Source organism: Diadema antillarum, unplaced genomic scaffold (assembly GCF_040938485.1).
Source record: "Diadema antillarum isolate AM-2024a unplaced genomic scaffold, OU_Dant_1.0 seq00000597_RagTag, whole genome shotgun sequence".
Lineage (NCBI taxonomy): Eukaryota > Metazoa > Echinodermata > Echinoidea > Diadematoida > Diadematidae > Diadema > Diadema antillarum.
Window position 1 is genome coordinate 1,404,736 of NW_027271528.1, and position 19,362 is coordinate 1,424,097.

Genomic DNA, 19,362 nt, shown 5'->3' on the forward strand with positions numbered 1-19,362 from the left:
GGTTCTTGGTCATATTTCTTGGCAACAAAGACCATTTATGATAAAGTAAATAAAAATGAAATGGGTGACTGAATTGAAAACTCAACACAGAGACCTCCTGAAAACAAGTACAGAAAACAAATAAGCAAACAAACAAACAAACAAACAAACAAACACAATATTTGATATCATATTAGGGGTAGTGCCGTCACACGGCCCCTGTATTGTATGATAATGAAAATAATACACACTTTTTAAGCCAGGTACCCTCTTTCTCACTTGAGTTTTTCCTTTGGGTAAGTTGATAGTTAAATATGTAATACCTTTAATACATTGACAGGTACCATTTTTCCGTACAATTGGCCTGAAAAGCACCCATTTGGCAAAACTTCTTGAGCAACAATATGTGTGCTGGGTGGGATCCCAACCCATGATCTCCTGTCTAAGAGACTACAGACCCTTATCCTCTGGACCACAACACTCCCACATACAGCCCAGCAATAATCACAAGTCTAATACATTGACATGTTTTTCACTTCACAAGTCATAACCCTTACAAATCTTTCTTGTGAGGCCTTCACATCCCTCTGCAGATGAGGATCGCAAGTTTCAAAGCCAGCAGTGACGTTAGCCGAGCCTGTGATGTCAGAGGGATTTCCACTTAGCGCACAACAGGAAAGATGACTACATGCTAAATATAGAGCTTATAACAGAGAGAGGTAGCCCCAATATCCTCTTTCTTTAACCATGCCCGCCCCCCCCCCCCCATTTCCCCCTTCAGAAATGAGGACAACTCACTCTTTGCAAGGCTAGTGGTCAGTCCTGGCTATAAGACCATACATTCAACATTCTAACATCAAACACTCATTGTTTGCAGAATTGGAACTCCACTAGAAACAACATTAAAAAAAACATGGCCAAATAAACCTTCAGATCATAGTCCAATGTAATGCAAATCAAATGCTATGTGGTATAGGTATACCTGTATTAAACTCAGGCAACTGTTTTTAACCTACTGTATAGGGGAGCAGTGAGCATTGTCTGGGACAACATCACCCCATTGAAGTAACAGTATCTTACTACTAGTAGTAGTATGGTAGGTGTTCAACACACCGACCGGGTCCATATGAACCGACCGCGCTCTATAATTGCATTGCGCGTACAGAAAGAAAATGTACGCATGGTACTACGCGCAACGGTCACTGGGCTACGCTACCGAGTAAAATGAGGCGAAAACAAATACGTATTCCCTCTAAATTACCGAAATTTAGCAAAATCGAATAAGATTTTCGTGTAACTAAATATAACTAGGCCTACCTTTGCTGACTCGTTGTTAGATGTAGAGTATCCTTCCGTAATAAATTTAACGATTTTGACCGCAAAATTGTCCTTATGCCACTTTCTCAAACTCCGTCGCTTGTACAATCGTGCACACACGTTACACATACACATGACATAATTATTTTGTCGCCCGCTACGACCGTACGAGTTGAAGCAGAAACGAGAAATGAATGTGAAAAAACAAACCGACTCATCTAATTTATTTCAATTACGATGAAAGGTTTCCTAATGAAAATCAATTCAAATTCATCAAACAGTCCTTCAAAAGTAATATCGAAGGATTCAAAATATATTCAAATATTATTGGGGAAAAAATGACGGCTAGAAAAAAACAGCAGCTTGTCGAAAAAACGCATTTAAGTGCGCGTTATACGTATTGTCAGGGTGGTCGGTTTAAATGTACAGGGCGATTAACTGAGTGCGGAAAAAATGACACCCCACGCATTCGAAGCCGCCATCTAGAGCGCGTACCTCAGATCGCATTTTCAGTGCGCGCTTGTGAATCCGGAGTATTTTCTCCACACGTGAATAAAATTTCAGGCAAATTGTGAGATTTTTCACGTTTCTATTGATAGAAAAACGTTAGGTGGTCGGTGTGATGAACACCCAACCATACATATAATTTGTACATGTAGTAGTAGTAATACTACTACACATACAGCTAACAATTAGACATCCTCCTACGATTTTGTAAGTATAAGACTAGAAAGGCATTGAGTGCACAGTATTTGGAATAAGCACTCCTCTTCACCTCTTTGTAATTGACTTCATAATAAAATATTGTTACGACCAAAATCACTCTGAGAATGATCGCACAAAAGAAACAATCAACTGATGTTCAGGCGGTTTATTAACAGTGATATTGTGGGTACAGACTGGTAATCGGCGTCACATCAATACAACAATGATCAATAAAAGCGGTTATAAATCGGTAGTGGAATCACTTACACGTATTAAATAATCCTTTGAAAATGTCCAAATACGATGTTCGATGCACAGACGAATGATCCTTGACGCACCGATGAATGATTCCTTCGACGTAGCTCCAGAGGCGCAGGTTACGATAGTCCACGGTATAGATCCGGGGTAAAATCCACGATATACGTCCACGGCGAAACGTGCAGAGTCCAAACGTTATGACGACCACGTCCAGTTGATGCGTTGAATAATGATTCACTTTATATTGTCCAGCTAGGAATCCAACCCGTCACAGCTTTGCCGTAGCAATGTCCGTTGACATTAAAATATGGAGTCCAATGAAGGCACATTAATTCTCTGCAGGCAAAATGTCTCCCAGGCCAAGTATCTCCACAAACATAACAGGTCAGCAGGTAACACAGGACTGACTATAACAAGTCGCTTCAGAGCCAGAAGTGACGTAACTCTCAGAGCAGAGGTGTTGGGTACTCTGCCTACTGCAGAATTTCTCTGGCTTATATACTATCCATTCACCCCCTTCTAGCACATTCTATAACTCTCTCCAACCTACTAGCCAGTCCAAGTTCCAGGAAACCTGGATGACTCACTGCCTAACTATGTACAAAACATCATTACCAAGAATAACTACCAATCACATTGGGCTACAGGGACAGTGCCTCACTCAGCCAAATATGTAAGCACTTCCCAGAACTTTCTGGAATGGGTGAAACCAATCTAGATTGAGTGAGCTATGATGTATTTCCTGCTACATGCATGTACTGTATAGCTACATTGTATACCACCTAGAAAATTCTCCACTGATCTGGTCAGCCTGTATGTACTATATCTATACCACATAGAATGTTCTCCATTAATCTGGTCAACCTGTGTACATACACATTAAAACAACCATGCATACAGTATATCATACATGTACATAATTACTAGTGTGTACATTTGTGACACCATCCCCCATGGGAAAAAGAAAGCTTTGCTGTAGCAAGGGTTTCTTTTACCTTCACAATTTCTCATTGTTATTTACAATGAATGTGAGGTAAAATCCAAGTCAAGCTACAATAATCACATACTATCACATGCCTTTTGGATAGCTATATTAATTCCATGTTATCTTTTCATGGATACCATTTACAATAATATTGCTTGGATTCTCAGAGCTTATACAATCGTATCAAACTGTTTTGCACACATTAATGAATATGCTAAACACATACACTGGAAATGATATGCCGGTGGAAACTTTTCACCTTTGAATTCTACCATGCTATCCACCACCTATGTCACACCAACTGACTTTCTGTCATAGCACTCTTTCATCATGTTGACATGACACATTCTCTGATCTTTGCGTCTGTCTGGCGTACTGATCACATAGTTCACATCGTTGAGTTTCTGTTTGACACAGTATGGGCCACTGAACTTGGCTTTCAGTGGTTCACCTTGTATGGGCAGCAGTACAAGAACTTTGTCACCTGGGTTGAAAGTTCGGGCTTTGGCATTTTTGTCTGCCTTTCTCTTCATAGAGTCTTGTGATACTTTCAAGTGTTCCCTAGCTACCTCACAAGCCTTTGAAAGCCTTTCACGAAACTTTGACACGTAGTCAAGTAGGTGGACCTCATCATCCTCCGTCATGAATTTCTCTTTGATGAGCTTCAGTGGGCCCCTGACTTCATGACCGTACACCAACTCAAATGGGCTGAAACCCGTCGACTCGTTTGGGGAGTCCCTCGTTGCAAACAGCAGGAAAGGGATGCCCTTATCCCAATCCTCGGGATACTCCTCACAAAATGCCCTAATCATTGTCTTTAGGGTCTGGTGGTAGCGCTCCAACGCACCTTGGGATTGGGGATGATAAGCTGACGACTTCAGCTGCTTCACACCCAAACGATACATCACCTCTTGAAATATGCCTGACATGAAATTTGACCCTTGGTCAAACTGCACTTCCTTGGGCAACCCATACCTAGTGAAAAACTACACTAGAGCATCTACCACAGTCTTTACAGTGATATTTCGCAATGGGATAGCCTCTGGAAACCGTGTAGACATATCCATAATTGTCAAGAGGTACTTATGACCCGACCTAGTCCTAGGCAAAGGTCCAACACAGTCAACTAGAACCCGACTGAATGGTTCTTCAAACGCAGGTATCGGAATCAATGGCGCCGGCTTCACTGAGTGCTGTGGTTTACCAGCCACCTGACATGTGTGACAAGTCTTACAAAACTCAGCCACATCCACATTCAACCCCGGCCAATAGAAATGCCTCATGATCCGATCCTTTGTCTTTCTGACGCCTAAATGGCCGCCAACTGGTAACTCGTGAGCAATCCTCAAGATCTCACCGCGGTAACTAGGAGGGACAACAACTTGACGGACCACCGTCCAATCCTCATCAGCTGGCCTATGGGGAGGTCTCCACTTCCTCATCAAAATGCCATCTTTGACATAATAGCACTCAGGGACCTTTTCAGCCTCAGCCTCAGAACACGCCGTCTGAGACAAGCCTTTCAACTCAGAGTCTGCCTGCTGTGCTTCAACCAAGGAAGACTTGCTAAACAGCCCATCACTGTTAGCCTCGGAGCCTAATACAGCAACCCCATCATTCAAATCCTTGAAAAAGGTTTCTGCCAACCAAACACCGGAATTCTCCTCCACATCAACAGAATCCGCATCATCTTGAACAGCTCTACGAGCCTGAGACCTAGTCACAACACAATCTGGGAAAATCCCAGGAAACTCCTCCTGCAACTGCTCAGTTTCAGCAACCACCACTGGTTTATCCGAAACAACTGGAGACGCAACCACCTTGTCCCCAGCCAAGTCATTCCCCAACAAGAAGTCAATGCCTACCATGGGCAACTCAGGAACAACTCCAACAGTCACAGGACCAGAAACTAGGTCACACTTCAAATCCACTCTATACAGTGGCACTGACATATAACTGCCATCAACAGTCTGAATCAAGACTTTTGCATTCACTGCACTATCTGGTGGAAAAGTCATACCACCATCCACCATCAACGACTGAGAGGCCCCCGTATCCCGCAGGATGACCACTGGCTTACCTGCCTCACCAGAGGTACATGGGGTCACCTCACCATCAAACAAAAAGCTACGATAGCTCTCATCCACCTGCTTCAGCCTATCTTTGAATTTGGGAGATTGACTTTCAATGGCCTGTGTTTCACTGAACGGGACACTGTTTTTGGGTAGGACATTTTTTGACATGACAAATCCCAAGTCCTTCTTTGTTTTGTTTTGCAACTTCCAACACTGTGACTTTACATGCCCTGTCTTGTTACAGTGAAAACATTTGATGACATTTGCACTTGTACTGGACCCTTTGTCAGATTGAGGCTTTGGTGCCGATGAAGTGTCAGAACTCGTGCCTTTTTCAGGACCAACATTCTTTGGACTGCTCGACTGAATTTTGTCTCTCTTATTTCCAGAGAAATTCCTGAAAGGTGGTCTGTTGTCATTTCTGTGGGTCAGCTCATACTCATCAGCCATCAAGGCTGCTTTATGGAAACTTGTCACTTTGTGATCATCCAAATGCGACCTCACACTGAAAGCAACACTCTTTTTGAATTCTTCCAAGAGAACAACCTCACGTAGGTTATCAAAGTCCTGATCCACTTTCAGGGATCTGTACCACCTATCAAACATCATTTCTTTTTCACGAGCAAACTCAACATGTGTCTGGCCTGGTTTGCGGTACGAATTTCTGAACTTATGTCTGTACGCCTCTGGCACCAACTCATAAGCATTCAACACTGCTTTCTTGACTGTAGCATAGTCACGTGATTGCTCTTCAGAGAGAGATGAGTACACATCGGCTGCTTTGCCGACAAACACACTTTGAAGGAGCAAGGGCCAAAATTCCTGTGGCCAGTTCAAACTGTTAGCCACCTTCTCAAATGACACAAAATATGCATCAACTCTGTTTTCTTCAAACTTTGGCACCAATCGAATGTTCCTGGCCAAATCAAATTCAAAGGGAGCCCTTTCATGAGTTCTTACAGTCTGTGCATGAGCCAATTCCATCTCACGCAATTTCAGTTGTTGCTCAAGTTTCTTCATTTCAATTTCTCTTTCAATTTCTAATCTCATCTTCTCTTTCTCCATTTCCATTTCTTTCTCCTTCATTTGCAATTTAGCAAGCTCAAGCCGTGTCTGATCTGAAATTTGAGCTTGATCAGGAGTATGAGTTTCTTCTTTGAGCTCCATGTGACCAGCCACTAAGTCAAGAATCTCTGCCTTTCTTGCACCTTGTGGAACATCAACATTTAAATGCTGTGCAATAGCGGTCAAATCACATTTGCGTAACCTTTGCAAATCCTTGAGGGACAAATCTGTCCTCTGAACAAATGCCTGAACATCCATTGTACTGATTGACATTGTCACAATGTATTATGCACAATATACACTTATACAACCAACTCAACCGGTATTTTGTCTGTACCAATATTCTGGATTCCCGAACGTTCCAAATTCTAAGTTTTGGCTTTAAATTCACTTCTCGGACACAAGCCCCCAATTTTGTTACGACCAAAATCACTCTGAGAATGATCGCACAAAAGAAACAATCAACTGATGTTCAGGCGGTTTATTAACAGTGATATTGTGGGTACAGACTGGTAATCGGCGTCACATCAATACAACAATGATCAATAAAAGCGGTTATAAATCGGTAGTGGAATCACTTACACGTATTAAATAATCCTTTGAAAATGTCCAAATACGATGTTCGATGCACAGACGAATGATCCTTGACGCACCGATGAATGATTCCTTCGACGTAGCTCCAGAGGCGCAGGTTACGATAGTCCACGGTATAGATCCGGGGTAAAATCCACGATATACGTCCACGGCGAAACGTGCAGAGTCCAAACGTTATGACGACCACGTCCAGTTGATGCGTTGAATAATGATTCACTTTATATTGTCCAGCTAGGAATCCAACCCGTCACAGCTTTGCCGTAGCAATGTCCGTTGACATTAAAATATGGAGTCCAATGAAGGCACATTAATTCTCTGCAGGCAAAATGTCTCCCAGGCCAAGTATCTCCACAAACATAACAGGTCAGCAGGTAACACAGGACTGACTATAACAAGTCGCTTCAGAGCCAGAAGTGACGTAACTCTCAGAGCAGAGGTGTTGGGTACTCTGCCTACTGCAGAATTTCTCTGGCTTATATACTATCCATTCACCCCCTTCTAGCACATTCTATAACTCTCTCCAACCTACTAGCCAGTCCAAGTTCCAGGAAACCTGGATGACTCACTGCCTAACTATGTACAAAACATCATTACCAAGAATAACTACCAATCACATTGGGCTACAGGGACAGTGCCTCACTCAGCCAAATATGTAAGCACTTCCCAGAACTTTCTGGAATGGGTGAAACCAATCTAGATTGAGTGAGCTATGATGTATTTCCTGCTACATGCATGTACTGTATAGCTACATTGTATACCACCTAGAAAATTCTCCACTGATCTGGTCAGCCTGTATGTACTATATCTATACCACATAGAATGTTCTCCATTAATCTGGTCAACCTGTGTACATACACATTAAAACAACCATGCATACAGTATATCATACATGTACATAATTACTAGTGTGTACATTTGTGACAATATTGATGTATTTTGTGAAGAATATTCTTTCCTTTTTGTGAAGGCTTGAAATATTTCATTCATTCATGTCCCTTTTTAACATTTTGACAATGGAAAATAATAGAAAATTTTCTTTCATTTTGATTTGTGTGGAATATTTATTCCCAGTTGAATGCAGTGAATCATAGTATTGGCCCAACAGAACCCACCGTTTTTAACAGACTATTGTAGACCTATGGCAGTTTATGATGATTTATTTCTTGCAATCAATAAACTACATGTCACTGGATGTTAGTGATATATCATTAAGCAGATATCCACACCCCCCCCCCCCCATTGTTACATCAACAACAACAAAATCTTTCAAGCATGATTTCTCATGGAGTTGGTTAACCACAAGGGGCCCTTGCTCTCCATTACAAATTTCAATCAAAGTTCCAATTGACTCTGTGCAGCTTAAATATCTTTCTAGAGATACAGCCAATTTCCACTCGAAGTACGCTTCATTGGGTGAATCACCTGCCGTTCTTACGGAGTATTACCCATGCAGCCTGTCAGAACTGACAGACGGGAAATCATTCTACCAAGCCTGCCGGAATCTGAAGTCTACATTGACAGGAACAATCCATAGGGGGAATGCCCTGATCATCACTACAAACGGGCCCTGAGAAAAACATGAACGTATCCTCCACCACCAGTCCCAGACTGCTGTCTCCCAAATGATGCGCTGAACTCTTCCTCTGCACAGTACACAGGAATTTACCGTGCATGGTGCTGTCGTGTGTCCAATAATATCTTCACTGGCCAAATAACTCGCAGGCTCCAATTGCAAGACCCTGATCGTCAGTTAATGCAGAGAATTTTCCCAGATTACTCGTCCGCCTTGACCATGATTGCCATACCTCGCAGGCAATAAAGCATTTCGTGAAAACTGAAGGTCCAGTGGTCCTGTGCAGAATCTCAAATGTAGCAGGCAACCAGGCTTTAGTACACATGAACTCTAACGAAAAATTAGGCTTTTTTCCAGTCACAAGTTTTAGTTTTCCTATATACCAAATATTTTGCTAATGTTTAGATTATAAAAATCTGTGAATATTGATAAGAGTTGACATACCATATAGTACAGAAATCAGAAAAAGATAGTATTCCTGCAATTATTTTCAATATATCGATCTTATTGAGAACAAAACCGCAGTTTGAATGACATTTGTCTCTTTTGTAGCCAGAAGATACTAAAAATATAAATGAATAAATTAATCAAGAAATTCTGTGCAAATTTGCTTTCTGTGACTGGCTATGAACAATATACAATGTTCATCTACGATATATGCAATGCACCACTGATCCAGTGATCTATTTTTAGGCCCAAAGGGTACTGCGTGTCATGCAAGAAAGAGTGAAAAGACACAATTATACCACGGAGCTACACGCTCCATGACTAAACATTATCGTGAATGCATTCCAGTGTTCATCCGTAAACCATTATTCAGTGCTATGAATGAGAGTGTGTGTGTGTGGGGGGGGGGTGACGTGAGAGAGAGACACTTGCAAATGAGGCATGGCGGCACTCACCACACCCCATGTATCACAGCTAGCTGATGAAGGTGTTGGGTGGGGAAAGTCCATTTTTTCTACTCGGAAGCTAACAATAACTCTTGTTCATAAAGCCAGCTTTACTACGTTTCTCCTAAATTTCAGATCACTTTGCTCTCAGAAACTCTCTAGCATAAATCATAAATCAACCCTATCTTAATTTAATGTGTTCAGTGTGATCCTTCTGACTACAGTCAGCTGCTTGTATTCATTTAACCACTTCTGATCCCATCTATCAGTTTTTACCTGTCAGTGGTGTCAAAGTGCCATCAGTTTTTATGAATCATCTCATGGGAGATTACTAGTGAGTGTTTTTATTCTGCCTGCTTAGAAAATGTTAAATGCCTCAAAATAGTTTTGACAGTAAATGTGTTACAGTGTATGAAGGGAGAATGGCCCATATATTAAAGAGATGCAGTCCTCACGAAATTTTAAAAAATATGTTGTTGTTGGAACCTCCAATGAACTACTTTCATCAAAAACAAACTTTGAAATCACCAAATAAGCTCATACATTTCGGTTAAAAAAGTGTGACTCTGCAAATGAGCAAGTCTTGGCGGAGAGTCATACGTCATCGATGCACAACTCTTTCCAGCGGTGTTCTGCTCGTCATCCCTAGTTATTCATAAATACATGTTTACTATTTATTTTTATATTAATTGTATATAAATAAGCTTGAAATATTTTGTTTGAAATAATAAAACCACATATTGTCACATTTTATGAAAAAATCAGATATGATCATTTTGAACACTTAAATTGGTTTTCTGAGGCACGGCTGTCAACTTGAGAGTAGGGCATCAATGACGTTGCACCTTTTGGCAGGCTCTTACCCGATCGCTTGCAGGAATTATTTTTTAAAAATCGTGTACGGAGACAATTTTTGATGTCCACGCGTACAAATTGGTGAAAGGTTATATTTTTTACTCTTCTTAATTATCAGTACAGTGAAAATCTCAGGACTGCTTCCCTTTAATGATTGATATTCAAGTAAAGGTATAAAATATGGTGGCCCATGATAATGAAACAAAATTGCTATTAAAGGCAATGTTTTTAGAAATGTGCTATCTGCTACATTAAAAGTCGTAAGTGAGTGTTTTTCATGCTGTCAAGCATAAACGTTGTACTGTATAGTATTCACTTGATAACCTAAAAAAAAAAAAAAAAATGGAACATGATTTAGGGAGTCTGGTTTCTAAGGGCAATACCATCTTTTGGTGGCAGTTATATCTCATTTGTGGTAATTTTTTCCATGACATACAAGGTCATATCACACACACAAGACATACAATGGAAGTTTTTCCATTTGGCATTGGCAAGCATACCTGAAAACACTTATAGTTATATAAAACTCTATCAATATCTAAAGCAAGAGTTCAAAATTCCTAAGCTGCTTTGTCCGTGTGCCTCATGAAAACTCACAGTGGTACTGTAAACACAAAGACCACAGATGAAATGGCACAGTACAGTGACCCCTTATGTTGCGTCCCTTTGCTATAGTTCTTGGTTGAATACACACTGCATATGAACAGAGGAAGGAGGAGGGGAGTATTATAACTACCAATGATTAATTCCAGACCATCTTGTTGTGCACCTCATCCGTCCCTCCCCACATCCCTTTCATCACGAACATCCCTCATACATGACCATCTTCTCACCTCACTTGATTTAAACTCTGGCTCCTTAAGTGGTCCCCATCACAAAATCGGATTGATTCTCAGGCCACTTCACCCTTACTCCTAATTGACCGACCCTCGTTAGCATTGCCCCACCGCTAAGTGCAGCGTGGAGGAGCATGCACCTTGCTGAATGACTGAACTGAACGAATAAGTCTGATATCTCATAATGGAATGCCATGGCAGCTAAACTTGACTGGGGTGACTACTAGACTCCCCCTTAAAGGACAAGTTCACCTTCATAAACATAAGGATTGAGAAAATGCAACAATATAAGTAGAACACATCAGTGAAAGTTTGAGGAAAATTGGACAATCGATGCAAAAGTTATGAATTTTTTAAATTTTTGTGTTGGAACCGCTGGATGAGGAGACTACTACAGGTTGTGAGTCATATGCGTACAACAATATAAAGAAAATATAAAAGAAATTCAACATATTTTCACTTTTTTCGCATAATAAAAGAGCACTTCACTTGCCTCTCTCTAAATGCAGGGGGAATATTATTACCCATAACATTTGTCGGTAACGAGTCAGGGGAATTTGTACTTTTTTCAAAAGATGGAATTCTGTGAAATTCTCTTTATATTTTCCTTATATTGTTGTACGCATGTGACATTTAAGTTATTCGTACACTGCAGTAGTCTTCTCATCCAGCGGGTACTGCACAAAAACTTCAAAAATTCATAACTTTTGAACGGATTGTCTGATTTTCCTCAAACTTTCAATGATGTGTTCTACTAATATTGCTACATTCTCTTAATCCTTATGTTTATGAAGGTGAACTTGTCCTTTAAGTAGTGAAACTAGTATGAATTAGTATAATGTGGTTCAAATTGATTTTCTTTTTTTTTTTGTAGGGGTGGGGTAGGGGAGTAAATTGGATAATGCCAAGATTTCATGTAGGAGAGTGATGTCAGGTAGGCCATATGCATACTCTTTCTGCATCATTTCTCTTTAATGGACTGCACTTCATGGTTTCTGATGTAATAAGTTCATTACTGATGGCTCCTGTAAGAGCACTCTAGATAGCAAAGGTACTGACTGAAAACACCATGAAGCGATCCCTTCCTACATGCTACAACCTGTCAAGCTAATGAGTATTCTTAGCAGTGGCGGATCCAGAGGGGGCGCACCAGGCGCCCCCCCTTAATATTTTGTTTAAAAAAAAGAAATAAAAAGAAAAAATTGGGGGGGGGGGTGTGCACCCCCTTTTAATTTTGTAAAGGTGCCTCCCCTTTATGGAATTCCTGGATGCGCCCAGGCTGCTATAGAGTAGCTATAGTCCAAGAACAGAACTTCAGTTATGGTAAATAACTTTCTGTCTGTTTTGTTACAATGAAAAAAAATAGAAGTCACTCCCTTTGAGTGTGTTTATAGTAAACGAGAAAAATGTTCATGATGGAGTTCCCCAAGATCCCAACACTGCTTTGAAAATTAAGGCAACAGAATAATTTGAATATTACAGAATGCTACAAAAACTAATGTTCTACTTGCACCATTGGGCAAGTTGTGTAAAAAAAAAATGGTAGCACAAATAAAAAAAACACTTGACTGAAGCATCAGTTTGAAAAAAAAAAATCATAAAAATACAATTTCACATACCCATCGCATACTGTACTTTGCTTGTGTTCTTTTTTTTTCTCTCGTCTTTTCTCCTTTCATACTTTAGTTGTGGGCAAAGTTGCACTTTCACTGATTCCAAAACATTTGTTTCAAGAAGATGCATGCTTATAATGAGTAGTTTTATGACTTGGGTACAGAGAAGTGGCAAGTTGTACAATGTACACTCTGGGGAAAATGACTCCAACTGTAAAGTCATCCCTGTTTCAATATAGTTGATTACAAAAATGGCATTCTTTATCTAATAACAGCCGTCTAAATGTAAAAGATGGCTGAAAAAGCAAAGACAGCTGTCAGCATGGATGCCTATTGTCATGAGAATTTCTCATGACAATAGGAAGCCATAATAGATGATTTATTGGCATTCAAATGACCATAGTGTTCCAAGTTTTTGTCCATGTAACCCTCATTTTTTCACTACCCTAACTCCTTTTTATTCAAAAATTCTCCTAGAGATAAAAAAAAATTGTTGAATTTTCATCACCACAGACACAATAATCACTCTTAACCCCATATAAAACATAATATACTGAAACGAAAGGAAACAAGAGAAATTATTGTCATGGACATAGTAGCATTAATGCCCCCATTTCCTTCCCCAGGCAATCTGGGGTAATTGTCTTATCCCAAGGGATGAGAAATTACCATCCTAAATTCTCCACCCTCATTCTGTCTTTTTATATTTCTGTCCATCTATCTTTCATCTCCCTCACTCTTTCTTTCACTCTCTCTCTCACTCTAACCCTCTATCTATCTATCTATCTATCTCTGGAAATCAGTGCCATCTTATTGCATATGAGATCACCCATCCCCGCGATGAACAAGTGAACGTAGATCTGAAGTATCACTCCCGCCAAACAAAGGGCGATGAATGTGGCGCATGGAGATTGCCAATTTTGGTGGGGATGACTCATGAGCCCTAGTACTGCATCACAACACACGCAGGCTGTTTGGCAGATTCCAACAAAGTCTGTGCTTAATTATTAATAGAATACTAGTATCTCGTGCCATAACTGAAAAGAAAAAAAAATACCACCACTACAAACTAAATAGTAAGATCATATAAATACGAATAGAGACTCACCGTATTTGCCAATAGACACTATCATTCATTTGTGAGTGACTTTGAATGCATTTCTTGAAACCAGATAATGCATTCATTAGCAAGTTTAGAAAAGCAACAAGCAGTAATAATAGATATGAAATATAATTCAAAAGGATGAAAAAGGATGAAAAGAGAGAGCAGTGTGGAGAGAAAAAAGGGTCCATAAATCCTCTTTCATTTATTCATTTGGAGGAATACATTGCTTCTCAAAAGCAGCATACTCTGTTTAATACACATATTTATGTGTCTTCAAAATATACTCTTTCTTCCCCCGCTCCCTCTCTCCTGGTGCAACCAAACATGACTAACAGGCTATCAAATATTGATCTTACTGCCTGAATACACAAGACCCACCATATTGCCATTTTCAAACATTGCCTAACACAAACAAAACCATTGAATTTGAATATGAATGTATTGACTCATTGAAATGCACAGAATCCCAATGGAGGTAGAGTTCACTCCATTTAACCAATTTCATCAATATGATGCAAATAAGAAGGAATAATGTATGATCCCAATGTAGAAACAAAATGGGTAATACTGACTTAAATAAAAAATATAACCATCTAGTTATGAAATATGATTCATTTTGTAAACCTGGTATTAAAGTCCCTACATCCTGATATCACATCATAAGCACTGTGCATTAGCCTCCTAAACACCTGTTGTTATTTGTCATAATTAGTAACCACTGACAATATTCAAGCCCAAGCCAAGAACTTGTATCTTCATGCTTCCCCTCCCTGCCTCCCTACCAAAAATATTCATCTATAAATTACACTTTGCTACTTATTTTAGTACATTGCACACTATGTACAGTCAAAGTTCAAGTTTATGAACGAAGTATACTGAATTTTTTGTGAGTACCAGGTATAATATTTCGTAAGACTAGGACTAGTAAGACAATTATGGTTCGATTATCACATTGAGACCCACAGTAGAAGAATAAGAAATACTGTTCTACCATTCCTTTCCAGAGAAAAGGGAATAATTTGCTGTCTTGGTATTATGTGTGCAGCACATTATGGGAAGAAATATTGTTACTTTTGATAATATCTTATCAGTCAACTTGCAAAAATTGGCAAAACAAAATGTATTCCATACTTCAATAAAATGTTTTTCTTAGCTTTTTTGTTTTGTTTTGTTTTTCCATAGATAAAGAACATGTAGCTAGCTTGAAAACTGATGACCACTTTTACAGTAAACTTCACAATGATGTACAGTTTGTAAAGCTGCTCGGGTCTGGTACATGTGCGTACAACTGGGATTGAAACCTTCGTATCAAAATGATAAAATGCACTCCAGTCACTGATTATGTATACTACAATGGATTATAATAGGCAAAAAATAATAAAAATCAATGAAAACAGGAAGCTCTTTATAAGATAATTTTTCCACATTTTCCTTCATTCATGGTCTCAGCCAAAAGTAACATTGGCTCCTGCTCCTTCTATCCCTCCATCCCACACTCAGCAGTCAAGGCTGTGGAGTGGCTTCACAAACGTCATACTTTTGACTTCTGACTTTACTCTTTCCCTGCAATGCCTTCTAAACAGGATATTATAATTTCCTAGCAGTGGAAATGGATACCGGGTCACACACTACACAGCTCTGCAGTGGTTGGCGGTGAGCCATGATGTAAAAGGTTAAAAGCATTACAGTCTTCATATCCTTCTTGACATCTCTGATGAACTATAAAGGTTAAGCAGGCCTACAGAAAGCCTCGGTCAATTTCAAAAGCAAGCTAAAGTCAGGAAAACAGCCAGGCCTTTCTCGTCATTTGGGAATTGCAAAACCTCAACTCATGTAAAAGGACATACACTGTACTGGTAAGTACTGTAGATTGATAGAGAGTTTGCTGCCATACACAGAAGTACTGAGTACTTCTCACAATACAAACACCACTTGTAAACTTGTATTTAAATTACAAAACTGACAATCTATCCAATCTCTTTAACCCTTTCCAGTTGGAAAAAAAAAAATTTTTTTCAACACTTAATCTAGTCTAAACAATTCCTATGTACAAATTTACAGTTACAATGCATGCTAATACAACAGTATAATGACTGCCAGGGGACACTCGGCTTTATCTTGAAATACAGAGAAGGACCAAACAATACATTCGTTGTTTTTTTGAAATATGTAAAACTGTACTCTCCTCTGCTCACTTGGTAGTCTGATGTTCTTGTTTTGAATAATGTCAAAGAAAACTTTCAATTGTCAAGTGGGTCAAAAGCACTTAGAGATGAAATGCTAATTATTGCTAAATTCAGCTTGCCAATTAAATGTTTTAGTTTGATGACAAAGCCTGTGTATAATTTATAAAGCTCATTACAGAGTAAAGGTAAGCTTTAAAAAATGCAATGTGTTCTTTATAACCTTAGTATGGCTACACATGAAACTGAACTGTAGTCAATAATTTAGGAGGGTTCTTTATAATCCATTTAAATAATAAATAATAATACATATAATTTCTATAGCGCCGTTCTCCACTTGACTTTGATTACAACTATTCTCTCATAAAGCATTCTCAATCACATAAGAAATGAGAATACTGAGTGTAAATTACTTTTCAAATCCGGATGGCATACATATTAAAAGGAGGTCATCACCTCACTATCCCATTTCTACATTCATGAACAAAGTGTCATTCATTACACAGCTTCTATCGTACTACTCTTCGCTTGACTGACTTGTTTCAGCTCCCCATATGGCCATAATTACTACTACACCACAACATCCTTTGTTCCTCTAGCAACAATCAAACTGAGTCATACCTCCATTCACATAATCCTGCTCATTTGAACATTATGAACACCAAGCACTATGTGGATTACATTAATTTAGCAGGACACTTTAGCAAATAAAGCAAAACGGGGCAGTTTGGCATCTCACACTGAGTTCTAATTCTATCAATATTTCATTCTGCAAAAAGGGGAGGATTTAAGTACCGTACTGAAAGAAGGGTTTATAAAAACACACAATCAAATTACAGACAACAATCGGCTGAAAAGCAACTTTAGAGAATGAGTGATGCAGACAAAAAGCGAGCCTTAGCATCATTGGCAGTCACGTGCGTAATTGGCTTAGCGGCAGTGCACGCACTGATGAACTTCAGAGCCCCTGTAAAGCTTTACTCAATAGATGAGTTTCCACAGTGCGCTTCCCATTGTGAATCAGGGGGTACTCAGATCAGGGTAATCATATCATACCTCTTTGCCCAGGACAACCAACACTTTCTGTCAGGCAAGTTAAATAAAACAAGACAACTGTTTGGCTGATCTGCCACTAAATTGATCCACGTAAATGTTACTGTCATTTCCTACTGAAGGTACAGAAATAGCCATAGTCACATTATAAAATATGATGACGTAAATGGTTAATTGGTTCCATCCATCGAATCCAACTTTGTGGGAAACTTTCTAACTCTTTTGTAATGCACGATATGCCAGGTGAGTGAACATTAGGGAGAGTCATATAAGCAATCGGGGATAAATTGTACAAGCGTGCTGCATGTATCCATTTCAATAGCCAGAAGCAATTTCCAAATCAAGGAGGGTTCAAGACCTTTTATACCATACATACACTTTTGTTAGGACACAAAAATATATTCAACTATTCAGAAAGCTTGCAACAAATTGAGGAGATGACTTGGCAAGCTCTGCTGTCTGCTAGTTACCAGTACCTGGGGAAAACCCAAGGTGTCAGCGTCATTCCCTCATTTTCTGGGGAATGCAAGGGGCAGACAACTTCATCGCACGGGAGTAAGTGAGGTCAGGCTCGTTGAAAGGAGAGGTGATGTGAACCTGATCAAAATTACTTGGACTTTTTTTTTTCATTATCAACTCAGTGAACATACCGTAAGCTCTCTTGTCAGCTTGTCAGCTATACCATACAACAAGCTGTGATTTAAGTCTTTATGTGACTACTCGTTAGTGTGATTTAAGTAAGCTTTGTACAGAAGGTAGTATCTGCCCAAGACTCAGAAGGATGTATGGTATGTATGTAGTTTCAAATACAGGCTCAAGAATGGCAAAGCTGCTTAGTGCTGGCATTTCACAGTGAGTGTTGATCATACTCTGCCTTCTGTTTGTATCAAAATGTCAAAAGTCTGTACTGCCATTCACTTTTTTTTTTTACTTGCTAACAATTATTTCAAACAGGCATGCACAGAGGTCACATCCTCACTTACAACTAGATCTATGTTAATACTACTAGGTAAACAGCCAACAAATAGTAGGCCCTAAATAGGCATTTATAAATTTATTTGTCTTTGGTATACATGCAGTGAATTACAAGTGTGTAGACCCACTAGGTGTAGCAGCACTCCCACACAACAAATCAATGAAAAAAAAAAAATCAGAGAGAGAGAGAGAGTATAAAAGAAATAAGAGATATGTTTGGGTACATTGCAAACATGGCAATTGAATGCCATTTGAGACAAAGAAAGAAATGCTCACAGTGACACAGTCACATTCAAAATCACACTCACAGACACAGGTTCAACAAACTGTTTATGCAGACCTTTTCTTTATTAGGTTCTTGATTTCCTGTTTCAAGCTGAGGGGCCTGATTTATAACTTCTAACATTTACAAGTTACCAAAATATTAGACACACCGGTCTGTTATAGACCTAACGTTAGGCCTATTTTTCTTCAACAAAATGTAGGCCTATGTGGGAGTGTGTGGGTAGGTAGGCCTAAATTTACTTGTGACTTGAATTTGTTACTAATGTTAACAGCTAGACCTTCTATTCTAACGTTAGTCTTTTCCGCTGTTTTGGGCGTGGTGGAGTGGAAACCGCCAGAAATACTCCAGCTTCATCCTTGCGCCCATCCCAATCAACAGGCTATGCCCTCTGCCGAGCGCAAAAGAAAAAAATCCTAATAATAATCAAAGACAAAAATGCAATTTCTACTTCACGCGACAAGAACGTGTCTCCACCGAGAATTGCACACGTTTCTCTCCCCAAAGTTCCGGGCTGCTGAGCAGCGATGGACCGGTGATCTCATCGAGCTGCGAATTCCCAATTGACAAAGGCTGCTGCTATATGATGCAACCGTTGCATATGAATTCACTACATTAATTTACCCCCGCACTCACCTAAAGCTATGGCTAATGTATCCAGGAATATGAAGCCACATTTGGCTACCCCTCCGTTTGTGCCTGCCATCGTGGTATTGAAATCGTCCTCAGATATCAGAACAAGTAATTCCAGTTATTTCGTCCACCTGATCACGAAGCGTACAGGTCGAGTCGTTGACAAATACCGCAGCTGCACTAACTGCACTGCACTGCATGCATGCGGAGCACTAGCATCCGCGAGCGATTGCGATTTTACTGAGCAGACGATATACAACGCGGACGCCATTCGACGCGCAGGCAAGGCCAGCTGGACGCACGCGCGAGAGTTGACAGCCTTGTGGTTGCGGCCGCGGTCAGAGAAAACTGCGACCTTGGAATGGCCATCCCTGTGGCTGTG

The 19,362-nt window shown here is 39.8% G+C and overlaps 1 protein-coding gene across 1 annotated transcript in view; it reads right to left on the minus strand.

The window, feature by feature from the left end:
• Window positions 1-19,137, minus strand: part of LOC139735763 (phospholipid phosphatase 3-like) — a 33,024-nt gene extending 13,887 nt beyond the window's left edge. The window contains exon 1 of the mRNA XM_071646515.1: window positions 18,984-19,137. Coding sequence (XP_071502616.1) covers window positions 18,984-19,053 — 70 coding nt within the window. The 5' untranslated portion in view covers window positions 19,054-19,137. The remainder of the gene's footprint in view (window positions 1-18,983) is intronic.
• Window positions 19,138-19,362: the final 225 nt, after the last annotated feature.